Raw genomic sequence first — 20,550 nt, 5'->3', positions numbered from 1 at the left:
GTTTTATAGATGGGGTGAGAGCGCGGCGAAGGTTGTATTCTGGATGAGCTGCGTGTGATCGCAAACATGCTCATACACGCAAGCGAGTGACCAAAATACAACACATACTTCAGTTTTGATTGACTCTGATGTTCAATACATAAATCAGTGGGTTATGTAAAAATATTTCTTTTCAAGCTCTATGATTCCTTGCCTGTGATGTCACAACATGGTTCATAGAGTCGTTCGGCTGCAGCGTCACAGAGCAGCAGCTGATGACACAGTTTAGGTCACAGGTTTGGGGTCTCTGAGCTGTCCCCATGCTTCTTCCCTTAACAGCGATCACACAAGACACTTTCACTGTCTTAGCTCCAAGCACAAAGTACAGCTAAGGCTGATCTGAAACTGGGAAACATTAGTTTTTTGGGTTTTATTAAGTCAAGAAAAAGTCAAAGTCAGGATTTGTCCTGAGTGGGAGCTACATGCTGTAGGTCCATATACATCTATATACAATATACACACACACACACACACACAAAATAGTTGTTGAGATACGTCAGGCTGGCCTAAATGGTGGATTTACAGACCAGCAGTCATCCCTGGAGTCATCCCTAGTGTGGCTAAGAAAATTGCAGAGCTATTATATGGGGAAGAGGGCCATATATGGAGTGTGAGCATTAGGTTTCTCGCCAGTAATGTTATCAAGCCCCTGAGTCGGCTGCAGAGCCCAACAGCAGCAGCTGATACTGTATCACAGATTAGAGAGCCGTGCCTCTGAATGTTTGCCTTGTTTATGGCTGAGATAATAAGAAGATGAATGAGAAATGTGAAGTGTTTCAGGGACACTTTTCTGAATCCTGTTCTTTTGTCAGTACTATCAGAGATGTTCTACATCCTCTCCTCCCCTTCCTTCCCTCTTAGTAATCCTCCATTGGACGCCTTAGGGTGCAGCCATAAACACTCCCTATAGGCCAATAATATTTCCAGAGTGAAATGTGTGTCAAGGAGCCATAACAAACATTTATTGTACACCAACAGGAAGCCATTTCAGCTTCATTTCCCCTCAGGAGTTGGAAGCAGCCTCGAGTAGGACTAGTGTTGTGCACGCTGCTGTTGTTCATCACTGAAGAGACGCATTGTAAAACTTTAAAAGGCTTCCTGGGGCAGATTACTACAATAAGCCTTATAAATATTCATACCAGGAGCCAAAATACAGATTACACTGATGACCTCAGTGGATGGCATCACGTCCAGTAAACTGTCAGTGTTTGCTGTCAGCTGGTCATGACTGTCATCGCACAGGCTGGATTTTATTACCTACCAGTAAATATTTTGTTTAAGCGGCTCTGACAGAGCTCACTCTGCTGCCCAGTCACCACTCTGTGTATTAACTGGAGCTCAGCCACTGTCCAGAAGTAAGCTGCTGCTGATTTTCTGTAGCTGTACCTGGTGGAGGGCCAGGATGACTATGTAGAACACTTGTTTGTTTCTCTTTTTTCTTCCGCTCTTGAGAAGAAAAAGCACACATCTGAGGTGCATTAATGATGTCAGACAGCAAACTGATGTTAGCAAAGGCATCTTAAAGTCTGTTTTAAAGCATTCGTTGAGCAAGATGATGATCACTTGTTTTTTTGTTTTTTTTTCTTGAGCCCCAAGACTTGAATAATTAAAACATCTTGGTACCAAAATATACATGAGCTAGTGACCTGAGCAGTTGCACCCTCTCACTCAGGACAGAGAACTAACTGTTCCATTAGTCAGTTGAATTTTTCTAAGGATTTAATTGCATTTCATGGATCCGAACTTTACACAGAGAACACTGAAATCCTGCCACGGGACATTTTCCTTACACCCCGAATTGTTTGTCTTCTGCGTTTTTGTGAGATGTTTTAGAGATGGAGAGCAGAGCAGGAGCGACTGTGATCTTTGGTGGAGTCGACGTTTATTCTCCCCTCTACCACTCTTAATCCCCCTGTGTGTGAGAGACTGTGTTGGCGGTCACGCACATGGACGATGTTTTCATTTAGTGCTGCTGCAATCACCTAACACACCCACAAGTGACCTGGGAATGTGTCTGGTCTGGTTACACACACACACACACACACACACAGACACACACACACACACACACACACACACACACACAGAGCTTGTACTCCACCCTGCAGCCCTGCAGTGTCAGCTGCTATAAAGTTATTCTGATTTATTTGGCATTGACAGTGCATTGGCAGGGCTTGTTAATTTACTGTTTATAAATCAAAAAAGAGTTATGGCTTTTGGGTGCATAAAAATATTAGTTAAGCTTTCGCAGTTTGCGATACTGGTGTTGTAATGCAGAATCTCCTATTTTATTCTTTACTTTTCACGTTGATTTTTGCAGCGCTACCATTAATGTGTTGGTTTTAGTTTGCACCTCCCAGAGATCACTGCTCCATTTAACAAGTCCAATCCTGTGACAACTTTTTCCTTGGGATTTCTTTCCAATGATGGGATTTACTACTCATACTCGCCACACAATTGTTCTTCTATTTATTCCAACCTAGCGAAGTTTCTGCTGCCAAAAACATCAAATGTGTTGCTTCCTGTGTGCCAGATAATATTTTTTTTTCTCCAGGAAAGCCCTGACTGAACTTAGAACAGCATATTTTTGTATTGGGTTGAATCAGTTGACAATACACATCTTTTAAAGAATGACAATGAGTCATTTTTCCGAGTATAACGTGTTGTAATGCGAGTGGAAAATGATAAGTTCTCACACAAGAAAAGGTCTCTGTCCTCTCTAGTGCAGCAGACCCAGTAAGTGGAAGTGAAATGAAAACGTCCTTGGCGACAGAGCCCATTGTTGCTCACAAACCACACATTTTTCTCCCACGTTTGTATCCGCGTCACCACATTCGCTCGCGGCCACTCCCCCGAACCTATACATGCGTCAAACTGATGTCACGCAATTTGGCTGCAGCGTAGTCGCATAGGTGGCATCGGCTGAATTTCATGAGCAGACTTTGAGCTGCAGAATTAAGATTCTCGCTCAGCTTTTGATTGTGACCTTCTCTGACTCAGGCCCAAGCATGAACTCATCTTGTCCACCAGTGAAGTTAAAAAAGATGAAAGAAAAAGGAACAGTGGAAGAGTGCAAAAAATATCTGGTGAAGATCTCACTCCTCAAAATACCTTTTCTGAATGTTGACGCATTGGATTATTTTTTTTTTCTTTTTACTCTCCCTCCCCTCCCCTCCTCATCTTGTCCCTGAGGTATCCGTCCGCAGATGTTCTGCTCATAAACATTAAAAGGCACCTGCCTCTCCTCTGGTCATAACATCCTCACCCCCTGACTTCCACTTGGCAACATGAGCGTCTTCTCAGCCCCTCTTCCCCCCACCTCCTGTCCCACCTTCACCTCCTTCAGATTACATAAATAACATGACATCTGCTGAGAAAGAATGTCTGTCTGCTCCTGTGTTCTCCATTAAGCCCCCCCGCACCCCCATGCACACACACACACACACACACACACACACACACACACACACACACACACACACACACAGACACACACAGACACACACACACACTGGCCCTAGACTGGTTTGGCCAGGGAAAGATGTGGTTCTGCCTTTGACATTGTGGCCTCGATTCTGACTCAAAGTGTCTGATATTCTGAATAAATGCTTTCTGTCTGTGTCTCTGAAAGTCATTTGGACTCCCACAGCTTGTCGTTTCGTTACCTAAATGTCTTTTTCCTGTGTGTGTGTAGATCATGCAGCAGATGAGTGACCATCGCTATGACAAGCTGACTGTGCCTGATGACTTGGCTGCCAACTGCATCTACATGAACCTGCCTAATAAGGGACATGTGCTGCTGCACTGCACGCCAGAGCAGTATCCAGAGAGTGCTAAGGTACTGCTCAGCTCATTTCACATCCACTCACAACAGATTTGTCTGAGGCATGCAACCACACATTCAATCACAGTCCGGAGGTCACACCTTTGGGAGGAAGAAATGGCGTCGGGACAGGCTGGTTTAGTGGCTTCAGTTTTAAAGAGCACGTTTCTTTGTTGCTATCTATCTTTAACAACTAGCTGGAGAGATAAACCCTGCAATGATCTATGTGATTGTCTCACATGGACCACTGCAGGTCAACCACAACCAACGCTGTGTTTTTTTTTTGACAAAGGAACGCACAGATTTATGCGAAGTGACCTTTTGTAGACATGACTCAGACCACAGACTAGGAGTCAGATACGTTGGAGTCTTTGGCATTTCTCCCCTTAGAATCATCGAAATAAATCTTCGGAAAACTGCTATGATCAATATGTTTTAACATGTTTGTGAAAATGGCCCCATCATCCTGTCCGCAGAGCTGTTTTGGAGTCTTCCAGCATGTTGTTTTGGTTTTACAGCCTACATATTTACTGCTCCGGTTCAGTTTCACCACTCTCATCAGTGTCTGTGAAAAACAGCCCCACCACTCTCACTGATAAACCCCACTGTATCCGTCCTGGCCCATAAACATAGAGGAACATTGAGCAGCTGGAGCATCTGATATTTCCTTCAGTCACAGACCCAACCAGAGCTAAAAAGGGAAGACGATGTTGGACTTCAGGTGAACACAATCTCAGTCTGAAATGTTTGTTAATGTGATGCCCACTTAAGTATGTCAGTGTAGTCTTTATCAGCTTTTTTCAGTGTTTATTTATTGCTGTTGCACGAAATTAAATGAAGTACTTATTTTTAAGTGTAAAAAAGTTAAATCGCTTAAAAATACATCTTTTAAGATGCTTCATCGACCATACCAAAGTCAGGTCAGCGTGTTTATTGTCATTGTCGTAGTTTTACAAAGAAAGTTAGAAGAAACGTCCAAAGTGCCAAAATATAGAAAATATGATAAAATACATACATGGTATTTACATATTCCACGACATTCTTCAGTCAAGATGAAAGTGAAATGACTTACTGTTAGATGGAACATTTTTACTTTTTGCACCTATGGTTGCCAAGTTGGTATTATTTTGATAATAAATAAGAGAAATCCATAAGGAATCTCTAAGGAAGTTGCCGCGGGTGCCCTCCCAGAAAGTTTCCTTACAGCATATGCTCCCTGTTAAGCCCATCGTTGCTGTAAACTTGGCTCAAAGTACCTGGCTGAACTAATCTCCAACAGTGTCTCATACATACACTCCATGAACAAGTATGACCACAAAAATTCCTGAGATTTCTTTCAGACATGCATTGACCTACTTGCAAAGACTCATGACACTTACATGTTGTTTTCTGCCGTAGCTCATCGCAAATGATGTGTTGTTGTCTGACTTTGTGTGTTGGTTTTGGAGAGCCCGAGCTGAAGCCATGCTATTTAGATGCTTTGGGGTCACTCCACATCACAACAAGTCCAAAGGATTCTCACAGGATCGAACCCAGCAGCCTACAATCTACAGAGACAGTGCTGAGACCTCAAAATGTACTCTGTGGTTAAAACCCCAACCTCCGCCAGCTATTTTTAGAAGGAAGAATTCACAAAATTATGCGTCTTTGGACTTAGATCCACGATGAGGGATCAGTTTTTTCCAGGAAGATCAACTGAGAGAATTCGACTCGAGCATAATAAAAATCTATTTGTGTAACTCGTGCTTCCTGCTTTGGTAGCACCTTTTAACGGACCATATGGAGCGACGTTTGAGAAATGGATGTTTGTTCCATGATTCAGTTTCCTTTACAGTGTTCAAACCCACCAGAAATTGGCCTGGACCCCATTTTTTGGTCCAAACCTGTGTTTAAGGAATGGTGGCAGCAGGGGATAGTTGACTCTCCTGCCTTCTCGTACAGTGAGTGTACAGTCGGTGCATGCTTCCCAAGGGGAACTCGTTGCTTGTTCCTCCCAATACGATGTCGAGATTTCACAGTCACAGACACATTCTGCAAAGACTTCTGCTCCTTTCTAACTCTAAACATTGTCTGTCCTAATCTCCGGTCTATTTTTAGTCTGCTCGTGAAGTTACATAAGAGTCCCACATCAACAAAGGCGGGGGGTCATGAGAGAGGATTGGTGGGGTCGGAGGGGAGGAGTTGGGACATCTTTAATGGTTAGCAGTGGCGACGGCTCGAGAGGGCTCGGGTTGGAGATAAAGAAACGGAGCAGACAAAAGGCCCAGTGAAAAATAGAAGCCCCTACTGTGTGGGACCATGCCACCCTCCGGCCTGACATATAAATCTCAACCGCAGTAATGAGAACCCGGCTGGAAATGTTCCGAAGAAAAAAAAGACACTGTGGAGGTGGAGATGCTATAAACGGCAGGGGATTTACCGATGTTGTTTTGGGGGAATTGTATAAAAGCAAAACCTTCCCTGAGTTGACCCTCTGATCATGTGGTCTAAAGTTTTTGGGATGGCAGTGTTGCCTGTTTGCTCAGTCTTAAATTATAGTTGAGACCATTCACTATAAAGTCTGGAGCGTCCAGGTTGGAGCCGGTGCGGAAGTGCCCTTCAATCTGCATTCTTGCTAATGGCCAGCACTGGTTTTCAAAAAGAAGTCAGCTTGTATGTCAGCTAATTAGGAAATACTTCACTTGACTTATTGTCATAGTAAACCGTTTCATAATGCGCTCATGGATAATCACTAGATTCAAGTCTTCTTCAATACAGCATGATGTTCATTTTGTAAATTATGCCTGGTTTTAAGTAACATAGCTGATAAAGCAGGGTATGCTCCAGGGCATGACCACCTTGTCATTGACAAGTAGCTGCCACAGTCCTCGGGTTCTTAGTCAGTCTTAATCAGAATATCCTCCCCCATTTAACCCTCTTGTCCAAATACGGTCACTTCTGGCTCGAAGATGATGACACAAAACTTGAGGCTCCAAAACAGAAGTGGACAATCCAATGGGTGAACTGAAACGTCTCAACATGTGTGGGGATGTATTCCAAGATGAGTATTCTGTCTGACTCCCCCAGCCTTTTCTCTCGCATCAACTTGAATTTTGACAGACATGTTTTGTAGTTGTCCACGATTTAAGTGCAAATTCCCGTACAATTTGGTACCCACATTCATGGCACCCAGAGAATGGGTCTAAAATGGATCTAAAGCTGTTGTTTTTCTCCCTCTTCTTTTGTTCATGTGTGAAACCAAGTTTTAAAAACAGTTGTGGCAGGTTTCACACATGAAACAAACAAAAGAAATCCTCCTGGAACATCTGGAACAAGTCTTTTGATTTCATTGTTTTGTTTGCGAGAAATTACACACTATGTTTAATAAATCCAATGCTTTAGCTATGACTGAAAAACGTATGCAAATATGCATTAACACCATATTTTTTAAGACATAAAATGTTACATTTCTGCATTATAAAGTCAAAAACAATTGTAAAGCGATTAGACTTTTGTTTAGTATTTTGATGTGTGCCTTCATTTTCCCAAATGTTTCCAATGATCTTAAAACCAGAGAAACTCACAAGTTATTCATGGTAACTGTGGCTTTATCTGGTCCCCTGTCACTTTAACTCCCAGGAGAGTGAGGAAGGGTGTCCACAAATATGACATAACGTAATGTAAAGACAACTTTAATACCATAAAGGGACATTAAAGTGAACATTTCTTCCGGAGTCACATCACACAAGAATTTCATTGGCCATGGACGCTGTTAAGCAACGAAGACAAAAACTCCCATGATACCACGCTGCTCTTTTATTTTGATTTGACTGTGAGACCCCTAGCAGCAGAAATGACATATCGTGTGTTTAGTGGTATGGTGGTGTTACAGTGACCACATTACACAAGATGCCTTGGTATTTTGGTCATAAAAACTCAGGGGTTATAAGGTACATGAGTGTGGTGGCTTTAAACATGGCTATTGGTTCGCCAGAGGCTTCGTCAGCCATATTGCATCATGAGATAAGAATTTGTTTAGTTGGTGCCTGTGGCTGTGCCGCGGGGCCTCGCTCAGTATCACAGCAGGGTTGAAGTGGGAGTTTAAAGAGAAAAATATCCTGGTTTGGAAGTGTGGTAGGAAAACACTGGTTTTCTTCTGGAAAATGTCCACGGGGTGACACACTGCTTTACGAGGGTCTTTTGAGAATGTCGTAATAGTTCTCACTCCCATCGCTTTTTTTTTTTTTTTTTTTTTCATGTATATTTTGCCTGGAGACCAGGAAACCTCATTGAATGCTTGTTCCCCTCCTTCCCATTTTGTGTCTCTCTGCAGGTCTTTTATATCACAGAGTTTTACAAGTTGACAAGTAGAGTAAACAAACTTAAGTGTTGCATAAGTTCCCCCTCACAATTTTAACTACCGCCAGTTGAGCCGTACCTCAGCCTTGTTGAGAGCTTGTTGGAGCGCTGACGGGTCAATTAGGCCTCAAACACTCGCTCACAGATCTGGTTTCCAAGGGCAGAATCAAGATGTCGCTGCTGTCTATTTTCTATTTAATAATCTTTTATATAAAAGGGTAGGTTTTTGATTCCCAGACATATAATTGCTTTGCAACCTGTTTCTTCCAATGACATTTGGCTGAACGCTGATGTTCTGTTGAATTTCAGCGGACATAATTGTATAATCATCATCTGTGATTTCTAAACGGAGTAGGTGTCAGATATTTCTAACAACAGCCTCGTCTCGCCCCGCAGGTGTTCGACAAATTGAAGGACCACATGCTGATCCCCGTGTGCAACAAGGAGAAGGTCAAAGTGGATGGAGCCCTCACCTGCTGCTCTGTACTCATCAACAAGAAGGCCAACATCTGAGCGCTCACCGGGGGGTCTCTGAGTACATGGTAACCAAGCGGAGCCTGTATCTGATCACCAAGGATTTAGGAAAATCAGCAAAACTATCTTTGTACTTAGAGGAAGGGTAGACAAGTTTGTCATTGCTGAGGGAAAAAGAAAATATAAATCAAAGGGAGTCATCTTCCCCCCAAAACAATTGACCTAACCCTAACCCTAAGAATACTATGAAAGAAATTAAAACCTATTTCACATCTACACTGGCAAAAAAAAAAAAAAAAATGCAGAGCACGTAAGAAAAAATGAATACTTTAATCACTTGCAAAGTAAATTAACTAATTAAGATCCATCTTGAACTTCAATTAAGCCTTGTCCAAACTGTATTGAAGACATGTTAAGGCCTAAAATTCAGATAATTGGATTTGAGACTTTTTAAGGACCATGTCAAGTTAAACTTGTGTCTTAAAAACTTTTTTTGGAATTGTTTGGTTGACATACATCACTATTAGTTTTAGTTTATGTGTCTTATGGGTCTGAATTAAGATATAAAAATTCATCGCTCTTGACTTGGATGTATTCTAACATTATGACAAGGCAAAAAACATGCTTGCAGGTTAGATAATGGTTCATCAGTTCAACCCATGTAAAGCCACTTTTTGACAGTATTTGCTTCTTTACAAATAGTCTACAAAGTGTTAAAATGTAGCTCCAATTAATTATAAATCTGACAGAGGAAAGATCTGATTCCAGATCAGTAGACCATGTGCCACGTGGAGATCCCCCGCACACTCCCCCTTAAACCTGCAGAGCCCCTTCTGCTCATGTGTGGACCAATCCTCACTTACTGTTAGATGTTTACAACCATTTAAGAGAACCACGCAGAACAACTGAACCAACAAAACCAGATGGATCTGTTTGATCATTCTTGTTGCCATTGAAAAGTACTGTCAACATTGCACTGCAGGTCTATGAATTACATAAGTGACACAGTGAAGAATGTAAACAGTTGGTTTCTGCTGTTTACGTGCGCCATTTTAACTGTGATTTAATTCTGAGTGTTTGGTTTTACTGTATAATTCAATTGGGACTCAGTTTGTAATTTGCTTCTCGAGAACTGCATTTCGGAGCAACATGAGAACATTTCCTTGTCACACATTTAAATACTGCCAAATAGCAGTGTTTAAGTATTGAAATGTGTTAGTTAAAGGGACAGTTCGCCTCGAGATCAAAAATATGTGTTTTTCCTCATCCAGATTGTTTTGGTAAGAGTTGAGCTGAGCTGTGGAGATATCGGCCATGGACGTATCTGCCTTTAACGGAACTAGCTGGCACTGGGCTTGTGGAGCTCAAAGCGCCGAAACATTACATTTGAAAAATTCAACAGCGATTTATCTTCTAAGAGATGATGACCCACTTACTCAAGATAATCCTCCGACCTTGTTGTCAGCAGTTTAATGTAAGAACTTTTTACTTTTAACCATAATGCCGTGCAGAAGGACACATGGATCTACTCAGGGACGAGAGGCTCGTGCTTATGACAGCAGAGGATTTAAACATTAATGGCATCCTCTTCAACTCAGTTATCTAGCCTCTCCTCCATGAGTAGATCCTTCTGTGATGGAAAAAATAGTTCCTGAAACTGCTCACAACAAGTCCTGTGGATTTGTGGAAAAGAGACAATGCTGTTGAGTATTTATTTTGTTGGCCCTTTGAGCACCACAAGTGGAATGTCATCTAATTCCATAATGGCTAAGAGAAGGCGGACATCTCTGCAAGTGATGTATTCAAACATTTTGGTGACTTACATCAAAACAATCTAATAAGATACAACAAAAAAAAAATCCTTGAGGTAAGAGAAAACATTTATTTTCTGATTTTGTGGTGAACTGTCCCTTTAAATGCCTGCTGTTTCTTACATTTGGTGCTGAGAACATACATAGTTTCAAGACCACTGACACACGATGGCCATTTATCTGACTTATAGGTTGTTTTGCTTTCTCAGTACAGCTTTTGAAAGGTCTTATGGTGATAGAAGCTTTTGGTACGATCACAGTGTCATGATTTGATTTTCTGAAGTCCTGCCATTGAGACCTGAGGTGCTCTTACTTTTCACCATTTCTCTATAGCTCACTGATTATTTGCAACTGACTCACAGAACACTGGAGACGATTTCTGACTAATCTCGATAATTGCCACCAGCCAGAGACGCCAACAGGAGCTTGTTGATTTATTCCAAAAGGACCATTTTGGTTAAGCAAATTAGCATCCCTCCCGGTAAGCTTTTGTTTAGATGCATGCGGGGATGCAAATGTATTCATCTGTGGCAGCCCTACAGATGAGATAATCCTTTATACAGAGCGCAGATAAAAGCTCCATGTGTGGGAAATATGTTTTCATTATTCTCGGATGAACTAAGCTCCCGTTTATCCCCGCGCAACACCTCTTTTCATTTCAGTATACAATGCTTGTGTGGAAAACCAATGTTGTCACTCCTGCTGAACGACTGTGAAGGCGCTGTAGTTTTTCCTCACACCACCGGTTCTGCCTGTGTTGTTCATTACACTGGTTCTCTTTCTTTTTTCCTGTCTGGCAGTTTTTGCTCAAAACTGACTAAGCGCACGCTGTGAAGCGGATTTCTGTTCCACTACATCCAATGAACGTGACTGCGCTGGGAGAGTTTGCACTCAGCATGCAGAACAAGCTCGCGGCCCCCATTTGGTGCGCTTCCATGTGTGTTTCACGATGGTGGCAGCCAGCGGGAGCCCAGAGGATGTTGATGAGCTCTGATCTGGTGGCCTTACCTCTGTTGTCGCCGGCGTCCATCTTTTAGGCCTTGTAGACCTGTGAATGTACATGTGCACTGTACGTACACTACACACCGTATATACGTTGAAACCTATCACATCTGAAACCGTGCTGTTTCTCAATGTGATCGTAAGTGAAAGTTGAGGAAATGACATCAGGAGGTGATTCAGCCTCCCTCCATAGACGTTTGTGCATGGGCAAGCGGGCAGTGATGATGAAACATGGAAAGAATTCCTGCTGGGAGGAGAGGCTTGTACACCAGTAAACACTGACTCTCTTAAACGTTCTCTGTCGTTCTCTTGACTGTCTCACTCTCGGCGCTCACTTTCTCCCACCCTCTGCTATTGCCTCATAGACTATCTGGGCTAATTTATGGCCATGATATCATACAGTCTGGCGAGCCCTGTAGATGCGATGGCCTGCCGTTAAAAGTGTGACACTGGTAGTATATTTTACAGAGGGCGACTGGCTTGGGTGCAGGGTGATAGCGTAGCTGCAAATGCATCCAGTTCTGATTCTCACAGTTACTCCAGAAGGCTGAGCCAGACAGGACCTGTCATACTGATTAGTACAATGTCAAACACTGGATTTTAGGGAAGTAAAGCCATCTGAAATAGCTCCGAATCACCTCTTGGTTGTTCAGCTGTGGGGCACCGTAACCTCTTCCTATCACTGACTTAAAATCAGAGCGATATTTAATACATGTTTGGCTCTTGGCTGTCAAAACTGGATGAGAGTAACAGCTCCTGAAGAAGCGTGCTGACCATGTCGAACTCTTATTTAGCCTCTTACTAATCCCCTCACTCATCCCAGTAGTCACTGATGTTGTGTTTTCCAGCTCAGGTCTCTTGGTTTTCATACAAGTTGTGAGTAATAATCTGACTCATCTTAATTGAGCCTTTCATGTACTTTGCGTAATAAATTAACATCTGACATTCAACTGTGTTGAACTGTGCTTCTTTTAAAAAGGAAAAAAAAAAAAAATCAAGTTTAAACTAACCTTCACATCTGGTGATTAGCTCGAAGGAGCTTCAACAAATCATGAGGCTTCATCGGGTGAGATAAAGTACAAACCTGAATCTGTGCCCAAATCTTAACTTTTCAGTGGTGTATAATGATTAGTGATGTCTCAGTGAGCACAGAGACGTCCTGTTGTTCTCTGCTACCACCTAGTGACACCACAGGTTTAAGACAGGTCTGTTTAGGAGCACAATAGTGCAGTGGCTGTTTAGTTGAGGCTGCTGTCCAAAAAGGTCTCATTTGTTATAGTTGACCTCAGAAGAAATGCAACTGGTAGAAAAATAACTTTTACAGTGTTTATTGCCAAAAATACAAACCATCACGTTATAATGTAATGGATCATGAACTAAGCTTAGAAAGGTGGAAAGCAGTTTTGGTTACATGTCGCTTCCATGTCGACCCCCTCCACCCTGAGAGGGATTCTGACAGATCAAAAGATTCCACAAGAAAATATGTGCGATACAAACGAGCAAATGACTATACAGCAAACAATGTAAGGGCAAAGGAGAAACCAACGCCCAGTGGTATTTCAGATCCTGATCATTCAGAATAGGAAGAAAAAATACATGAATAAATGAGTGAAGGTTACATTCAAATGCTATATAAAAAATGTACAAACATCAAGTCCAAATCCCTCATGACACCTTTTTTTCCCACAAAGTTACTCTGAACATTTAAGAGTACTCTGAAAAGCAGGTCCACACAATGTACCCCCATCTCCTCCACCAGAGAGGGGTCCTTTCCTTTATTTTCACCAAGGATCACATGATCTACTGTTCCCTCTAGTGGCCAAAAAAAAAACAAAAACAGACACAACAGTAGACAAACTGCCAGCAATGAAGTGTGGGAAGCTCCACACAAATACTAAGAAAACAGAAGTAACAGATAAAATATTATTCCTAAATATCTTAAACAGCGTTTGAGTAAAAAGCTTGAACTGTCTAATAAGAGTGACAAATGATGAGAAGACGCCATGATTAAATCTGAATCTCCTGCAAGATCGTCGTCCCTCAGGAGACTCGGCTTCACCCCTTCTCCCCCTGTCCATAGTTTCCATTGTTATCATGGCTCTCTCTCCCTCAGTGCGTTTGTTTCTCCTCTCTGTGTGAATGGTGTTGTCTTGCCGATTTGTGATATATAAGGCTATATATATATATGTAGAAATGACTTGACTAAACTAGCCCCCATTACACTGCAGCTACAAGGTACTGTAACACACCTTTGCTTAAGTTGTGGGGTGCTTTAATCCTCAAAAGCCTTTTTCACCACTGGAGCTACTGAAATGTCAATTTACAACAAGTTGTTATGTCAATGAAAAAGTGCAAAGTATATTTCATCAACCTGCACGATTGGAAGGAAAATCTACTAGTTATGCCGTACACTTAGCTGCAGGGTAAGTTAGTGTAGAGGTTGCCGGGCACCCTCATAGCAGTGACCTTGCAGTGGACTCCGCCTGCAGGCTCAGCCAGAAGCAAGTAGGAATGGTTCAGAAAGTCCGTGCAGCAGGGTTTGGTACAGACTGAGCCATCAGCGCAGGAGGAGTTACATGATTGGAGGAGCTCATTCTTCACTGCCGGGGCTTCTTTCTCACACATACTTATCTCATACTCGACAAAATACTTGTTTCCTTTTGGGCAAAGAATGACACTGTCCTTGTTGAGAGTCACATAGTCTGGAAAGACTTCCGTTCCAGGACTTCCATCTGCCTGTTCCCTGCATAAGAAGCTTCCCTCTGGTGACAGCAGCTGGGTGGATTCCTCTTGTGGCTTCCCCGATCCTGAGACCTCATCGTCAGACATTATCTCCACCAGAGACGGGATGGTTTCTTCAGAGCACTGCTTTGTTATCAGTGGAGGGTTCTGTGGTGTGAACACAGAGTAATTCATTTTAACACCTGGGGACACCCACACGCAGTTCAAAGTGCTGAAATTGAGTGAAAACTTGGTTGTATCGCTCACAGTTTGTGTGTTGTAATTAATTGTGTTGTATCTATTTCCCATCTGATATCTGAATCTATATATTTATAAAATTGTGCACCCCACAGTACATGTTTTATGCAATGTAAAGCGCCATGTATCATGTATCACATCAAATTATTTACCCAGGTCTGCCCGTTGATCTCAGTCAGATAGCCTTGAAGGACTTTATCAAGGTTGGGCACAGGCGGCCAAAAATACAGCTTGAACTTCCTGGGTAACAAAAACAGAAATGAAAATAGTCTAATGGCCAAGAAAGTCAGTGAATTAACTGGTTTAACTTGTTGGACACTTAGGAGAGTAGTTAGTGATTTGAAATAATTTTTTACAATATAAAATGATAGAAAATGTAACAAATGTTGAAGTGTTTCTACAGTACAGGTAGGGTCAGGGTTTTCATTTCTTTAAAGTATTCCTGAGAAGTGGTAGATTACAGTCTGTTTGAACATGGTCTTACCTGAGAGGAGTGTTAAACTGGTATATGAGGACGATAGCAGTTATCAGCACCAAAGCAGGGATAAACAGCAGCAACAATGTGTCTGTGAAGGTTATATATATATTGTTTATTAAGTTTTGAATGGTGTCCAGTCATTACTTGAGTGCATTTCATGGGTGTATCATGTTTATCCTAAAGCATATCAAGTCAAAGCAGTATATTTCAGATGCCACTGCAATTGATATACATTTGATTTAACTACTAGTTGAAGTTCTTACAGAATAAAAACAGACAACATCACCAAATGCAAAACAGCAGTTAAAGTTTCTCAAAGTTTTGGTTGTGATTTAAAAAAAACATAACAATAGGGATTGCTAATTAAATGTCTTGTATAGTGACTTTTGTGGCTCTCAGTGTGAACTTACTGTCATCAGCGGGAGTGCCACCAGTAAGCTCATCTGACCAGTCACTCCAGTAAATGGAGCCCATAGGTCTTGCTCTGATCTTAACACCGTACTTGCTACCTGCTGGAACCGTCAGACAGTCGCCAGACTGACAATCATACAGAGCTGCAACCTGGGGACATAAACAATGTAAACAATATAATGGACCATCTTGCTGATTTGTAAACTGATTACTGTGTAGAATTGAGAATTCATTGGTGCCATCTGGTGGTAATATCAAGAATGACACTGTGGGGTCTCATCCTAAAGTTGTTTGAAACAATAGAAGTTGTGCCATCAGAATAATTCCAAAGGTGCTAAATCATTACATAATTCCATGCACAGGACTTTAGGTATACCGAGACAAAACAGGTTGCAAGGGAATTTGAAATCAAAATGCAATGCAATGCAAAAAGTTCTATGAACATGAACACAAATGAATACAAGAAGTATTTCACAGACAGAAAATTGTATGTTATTTTAATAACCCAAAGTAAAGACAAAAAAATCTAACAACATGAAATTGTGACTTCTCACCGTTTTCTCTCCCTTCCTTGTGATCTGGTAGCTGATTTCATATTGCAGATGAGCTGATGGAGATGGCGGAGCTTCCCAATTCAAGCACAGCCTCCAGTTCTCGAGAGCTCCTCTCAGATGACTTGGTGGGGAGGTTTTGACTAAAAGTAAAAAGCAGACATTACATTTCTCTCAAAATGAAGCCTGCTGCAAATAATGTAAGTGAGCTAAGAGCTTAGCTACCTAGATGTCTAGGTGAGCTGCTGCATCTAGAATGCCTTGGCCCTGACTCGTGAGGGTCTGTTAAACATTGCAGTTCCTACTTTTGAAGCAATTTTGAAGCATAACTAAAAGTGTAATCTGGTGCTTCAGAGGACAGTTTTTTTCAGCCTCCTTCTCTCCTCATTAACCAATAAAACAAATCAAAAGGTTAAAATAATACAAATGGCACATCCAAGAGGAAAAAGAAAGCAGGAAAAAAAAATCCCTCACTGTTGTTTCTGAGAGTGAACTCTTGAGTATAGAAGGTTCTGCTGAGTGGAGCTGGAGCGTTGCTGAGCTTGACCATGACTTTTCTGGACTCCTCCCCACGGAAACTGCACTGGCCAGTCAAGTTCCTGTCAGCGAGACACTCCGTCCAATCTGTCCAGCCCGAAACTTCACTGTAAAGGTTATGATATCATCATTTCAGATCACAGCCACATTGAACGTCAGTTGTGGTCTTAGCTGGTATAACCCAAAGAACTTCACATGCTGTTACAGCACCAAAGAGAAATCTGAGGACTTTTACCAATCGATGATGAAAAAAAACATACCTGAGATTCGTCTTGTAGTAAAGTTTATACTCATTATCTTCGCCATATCTGCTCCCATTCCACTGACAGATGATATTTTGCAGGTCAGGTGTGTAGCACTTTGTTGAAATATTGTCTGGAAAAGAGGGGGAAAAAAACAATTCAAAAGGGCACGGGATGAGAGGGATAAAATTGTCCTCACCTGAAAATATTGCATCCACTCAGACGTTTACACTCTTTTCTCATCTGGACACACACCTGCACTTTGGGGAACCACAGCTCTTACAGGGTGTGACCAGCTGCTCCAGAGTCCCGTCCTTGAAAACCTAGATTTGACCTGGACCTGGACCTCAACCTCCTCCCCTGGTTCCAGAGAGTCGAGTATTTCGCCCTCCTTTGCCTGTAGAAATCACAAACATCGTGGGTTTTACAATGTTATTCAAGTAAGTATGTTCACCCAGTGGAATTAACAGCACAGGCCTGCATGTGAAAAAAAGGTTATCAGTGACACTCAATGAACAAAAACCACCAAAAATATAGACAAAAGTGCAAAGTACTTAAAAAAAAACAAAAAAAAAAAGCCATAAACAAGTCATGAGTCATAGATATGACAGGTTATATCAATTAATGCTTTACCTTTATATGCCAGTGATTTGGCACTAAAAAAGAAAAGCTCTTTATTCTAATTTACAATACAAGTCAAATAACTCTCCCTTTTGTTTGACTTTCTCTTTTGTTTTTCCTATTTAAGAAGTAGCAGTAGTATACTGGACCAAAGCCCAACATACAAACTATATATAGATACAAACTGGCTATGCTGACACATGAATGAAAACAACAGTCTTGATGCTTGTGTGTCTGTGTGTACCTCACGTGTCTCTCCTAGCGTCTTGGAGGAGTATCGAATCCTATAGATCACATTATCTTTATCGTATTTAGAGATATTGGATTTCCATGAAACCTTCAGCTGTCCAGCTTTGCCAGTTTGGTGTAAAGACACACTGAAGGGGGGATTCAGTAGCACTAAGAAGGGAAAAAAGGACAAGAACTCATTACAGAATCCATTGTTGAAAATAATTCTGTTTTTTTTTTTTTTTTTTAGGCAGATGGTGAGGAGGCCCGGTGCCTTCTTTTGATGAACAACTCTACTGACAAGAGTTTTTACTTGGTTCTGTGGATGCATGGTTGGAAAAATGATAAAACAAATATGTTTATCACAAAAAAATCAACAAAAAGCCGATCAGGTGCCTGCAATTAAAACATCTTAGCGTACTTGAAATGGAACCTGTAACTGTTCTTTGAAGGGCAATAGGTACAGTTTCAGGCAAAAGCTGGGCATATAATATTTGGACCCCATTTATTTCATCCCTCAAAGTAAACACACAATTGTGAATAGGAAGGATAGACGACAACAACACAAAGCGAATGAATACCTGGTCCCCATCAACCTTCATTAATCTGCAGTTTAGTCATTGTCTCAAAGATTAGAAACTACAATCACTGCCTTGCACTTGTATGCCTCCGCTCAGAATACGATTATGATTTCACAGTGAAGCTGACCTTTCTCATAGTTTGGGAAAGGGGAAACATACATCACAGTAAATCCACCACCAGAGGAGTTGGTGCATGCAACATAATGATAGATATGATTGGGAGGAGCAGCCTCACTGAGTAATACGTTGTTCTCAGATGTGAGGAAGGGTCAAGCCCAAAGACATTCAGCTGGCAATTTGGAAGCCATTTGTCAATGCAACGCTTCTTCTCAGGGATGGGATGTGAAGCAACAAGGAGTAAAGGCTGAGATACACACACATGGATTTGTAAAAAGAAATGTCTTACTTAATTCATCCATATTGACAGTCCGATTGTAGAAGGTGGCATTGGTGTTGTGCTTGACCACTATAACATTTGTCTCAACATAAAAATGTGGGGAAAATGAGCAGATGTGAAGAAACTTTCCCTCCTCTGTTTCCTGAACAGACATTTGGCACATGTTCCATCTGAACAGTGAGAAACACAATAAACATTTTGTTATATTAATCCACCAATCAAACATTATTTTCACAGGATCCTTCACAGAGGTGAGAACAGTTCAAAGTGCTGTAGGCTACAGGTGACCAACAAAACTCATGGAGGAAGTAAAGATATGTCTGCGGTTTAAATGTAAACTTAAAAGAAGAAATCTTTTTCTTTTTTTTTTTTAAGAAGCAAAAATGGAAAACTATGGAAAGAAAAGTAAAGGATGGGGTCATTTTCAGTTTTTCACATTGGTTTCACTGGGACCTATAGTCTAGCAGAATATAGACAGGGAGTATACAAGGTATAGGTAAAATGCTAAAAGTAGAGTGGCATGTCAAAGGCAGACATTTCTAACATTGATAACATTTTATGAAAAAACAGCTAATATTATGTGTACAACATACTCTTCAACCTTGTGGAACAAATCATAGGTCCCGTTGTCTGCACTCTCAAAGAAGCAGATGCCATCCCATTTTGTCCGAGCGAAACATTTGGGATTCTGCTCATCCTTTAACGCCAAAAGATCTGATCCAGACAAGACAAACAATGATTTATTTATTCAGTGTTTCACAGTGAACTCTAAGATGGCTGAGCCTGAGATGAGAAACCTGAGAGTTGAGAAAAGCTATTCAGAATTTGTTCAATCAATTCTGAATCATCACCAGAGCTCTGATATTACAGTTCACTATGGCAACAGGCCGATGAAAGGCAGAGCCCTCGTTTTAATCTAGTAAATATAGAGATATTAATGCACACATGGACTGTGGATGTTTATCTTTTAAACAAAGAGTCTGAATCAGAGTGAAACCTGTCTGAGTCAGAGCGAGGAAAAGCTTCAGAAAGGTTTCACAATTTAGTTTCATTCTATGTTGTCACCGATTAATTGTTACTTCTCTGTCTGGAACCGAAAAACCCAGAGGCTACATCTCAGGCTTAACAAAATCTGAGTTTTCACTAAACCAGGGCCCTGTAGTTAAAACATGTCCCCCAAAGTCTATTTCAATTTCAATCTTCTTTCTTTATTTATTTTTACTCCTAACAGGAAGATAGTAACTGACAGGAACAATTCAATTCAATAAAAAAAAAAACAAAACAACTTTATTTGTCTCTGGGGGGGGCAATTAAAGTCAAGTCAGCACAGTAAGAACACAACAGGATACCATATCCGTATCATACCATACCATATCATCATCAGCAACAGGTCAGTGCAACATTTTGGAAACAAGAACCATTCAATTCCAGGGCAAGTGATAAGGATCTTTGTGGTGAGGTGAAATGGTCTCTCGTGAGATTATCACTTTTATCAACATAGAATTTTGTCGCCACATCTTGTTTGCACAAAACTATGTTTTCCCCATGATGGACTTGGTGGTTGATGCAAGATAATAACTTCTACCTATGTCTCATTACCATTTGTCATAAGACTTAAAACACACATAATAACACACGCTTTGGGAAATCAGAGGCTCTGTATGATGCAGTTAACGGTCAGTATTTTCAGTGAAAATAAACAGGAGAAAAATTGGAATTAATTAAAATTGATTCAAAATGTTCTGCAATTGAAGAAGAAAAAATGAAAATAGAATGAATTAAAGGCCTACCTTCCTGTGACAGATGAACACCAGTCCCATCTTTGCAATGCATCCAAGGCAGAAATCCAACCTGTGTCCACAAGCTAATTATGAGTATCTCCCACCTGGAGGGAAACATCATGTTGGATTTGTGGTGCCGTTGTTATGAGGAATAATGTATCCAAAAAAGCTCCACCATGGCACACAAACTAACACAAAGCATGCATGTGCATGTTCATTGTGTGTGTGTGTTATCGCTTGCAGATGTTTTGAGTGGG

The 20,550-nt window shown here is 41.2% G+C and overlaps 2 protein-coding genes across 5 annotated transcripts in view; one reads left to right on the top strand and one right to left on the bottom strand.

Annotated features, from left to right (window-relative positions):
• Nucleotides 1–12,437, top strand: part of ddah1 (dimethylarginine dimethylaminohydrolase 1) — an 87,498-nt gene extending 75,061 nt beyond the window's left edge. For all 4 annotated transcript variants that reach the window (XM_037114507.1, XM_037114505.1, XM_037114504.1 and 1 more), the window contains 2 exons: nucleotides 3,734–3,877; nucleotides 8,597–12,437. In XM_037114507.1, the coding sequence (XP_036970402.1) occupies nucleotides 3,734–3,877; nucleotides 8,597–8,713 (261 nt within the window). In that variant the 3' untranslated portion in view covers nucleotides 8,714–12,437. The remainder of the gene's footprint in view (nucleotides 1–3,733; nucleotides 3,878–8,596) is intronic.
• Nucleotides 12,438–12,742: 305 nt separating this feature from the next.
• Nucleotides 12,743–20,550, bottom strand: mpl (MPL proto-oncogene, thrombopoietin receptor). The gene is made up of 12 exons (XM_037113468.1): nucleotides 20,303–20,550; nucleotides 19,106–19,226; nucleotides 18,522–18,682; nucleotides 17,551–17,705; nucleotides 16,941–17,082; nucleotides 16,704–16,818; nucleotides 16,381–16,550; nucleotides 15,910–16,049; nucleotides 15,355–15,505; nucleotides 14,951–15,032; nucleotides 14,619–14,706; nucleotides 12,743–14,376 (listed from the first exon to the last, which is right to left on the bottom strand). The coding sequence occupies exons 1-12, from the start codon at nucleotides 20,412–20,414 to the stop codon at nucleotides 13,900–13,902; spliced, it is 1,914 nt and encodes a 637-aa protein (XP_036969363.1). The 5' UTR covers nucleotides 20,415–20,550; the 3' UTR covers nucleotides 12,743–13,899.

The sequence above is a fragment of the Acanthopagrus latus genome, chromosome 11, assembly GCF_904848185.1.
Source record: "Acanthopagrus latus isolate v.2019 chromosome 11, fAcaLat1.1, whole genome shotgun sequence".
In the NCBI taxonomy this organism is placed as follows: Eukaryota; Metazoa; Chordata; class Actinopteri; order Spariformes; family Sparidae; genus Acanthopagrus; species Acanthopagrus latus.
The sequence above is the reverse complement of the archived record's forward strand: the minus strand, read 5'-3'. Positions and strand labels throughout refer to the sequence as shown.

Coding starts and splice junctions, on each gene's coding strand:
- mpl (XM_037113468.1), bottom strand. CDS start 20,414: ATGATGTTTCCCTCCAGGTGGGAGATACTCATAATTAGCTTGTGGACA. Junction 19,227..20,302: donor TGTTCATCTGTCACAGGAAG/GTAGGCCTTTAA, acceptor TGTCTGGATCAG/ATCTTTTGGCGTTAAAGGAT. Junction 14,377..14,618: donor AGATCAACGGGCAGACCTGG/GTAAATAATTTG, acceptor TTCACACCACAG/AACCCTCCACTGATAACAAA.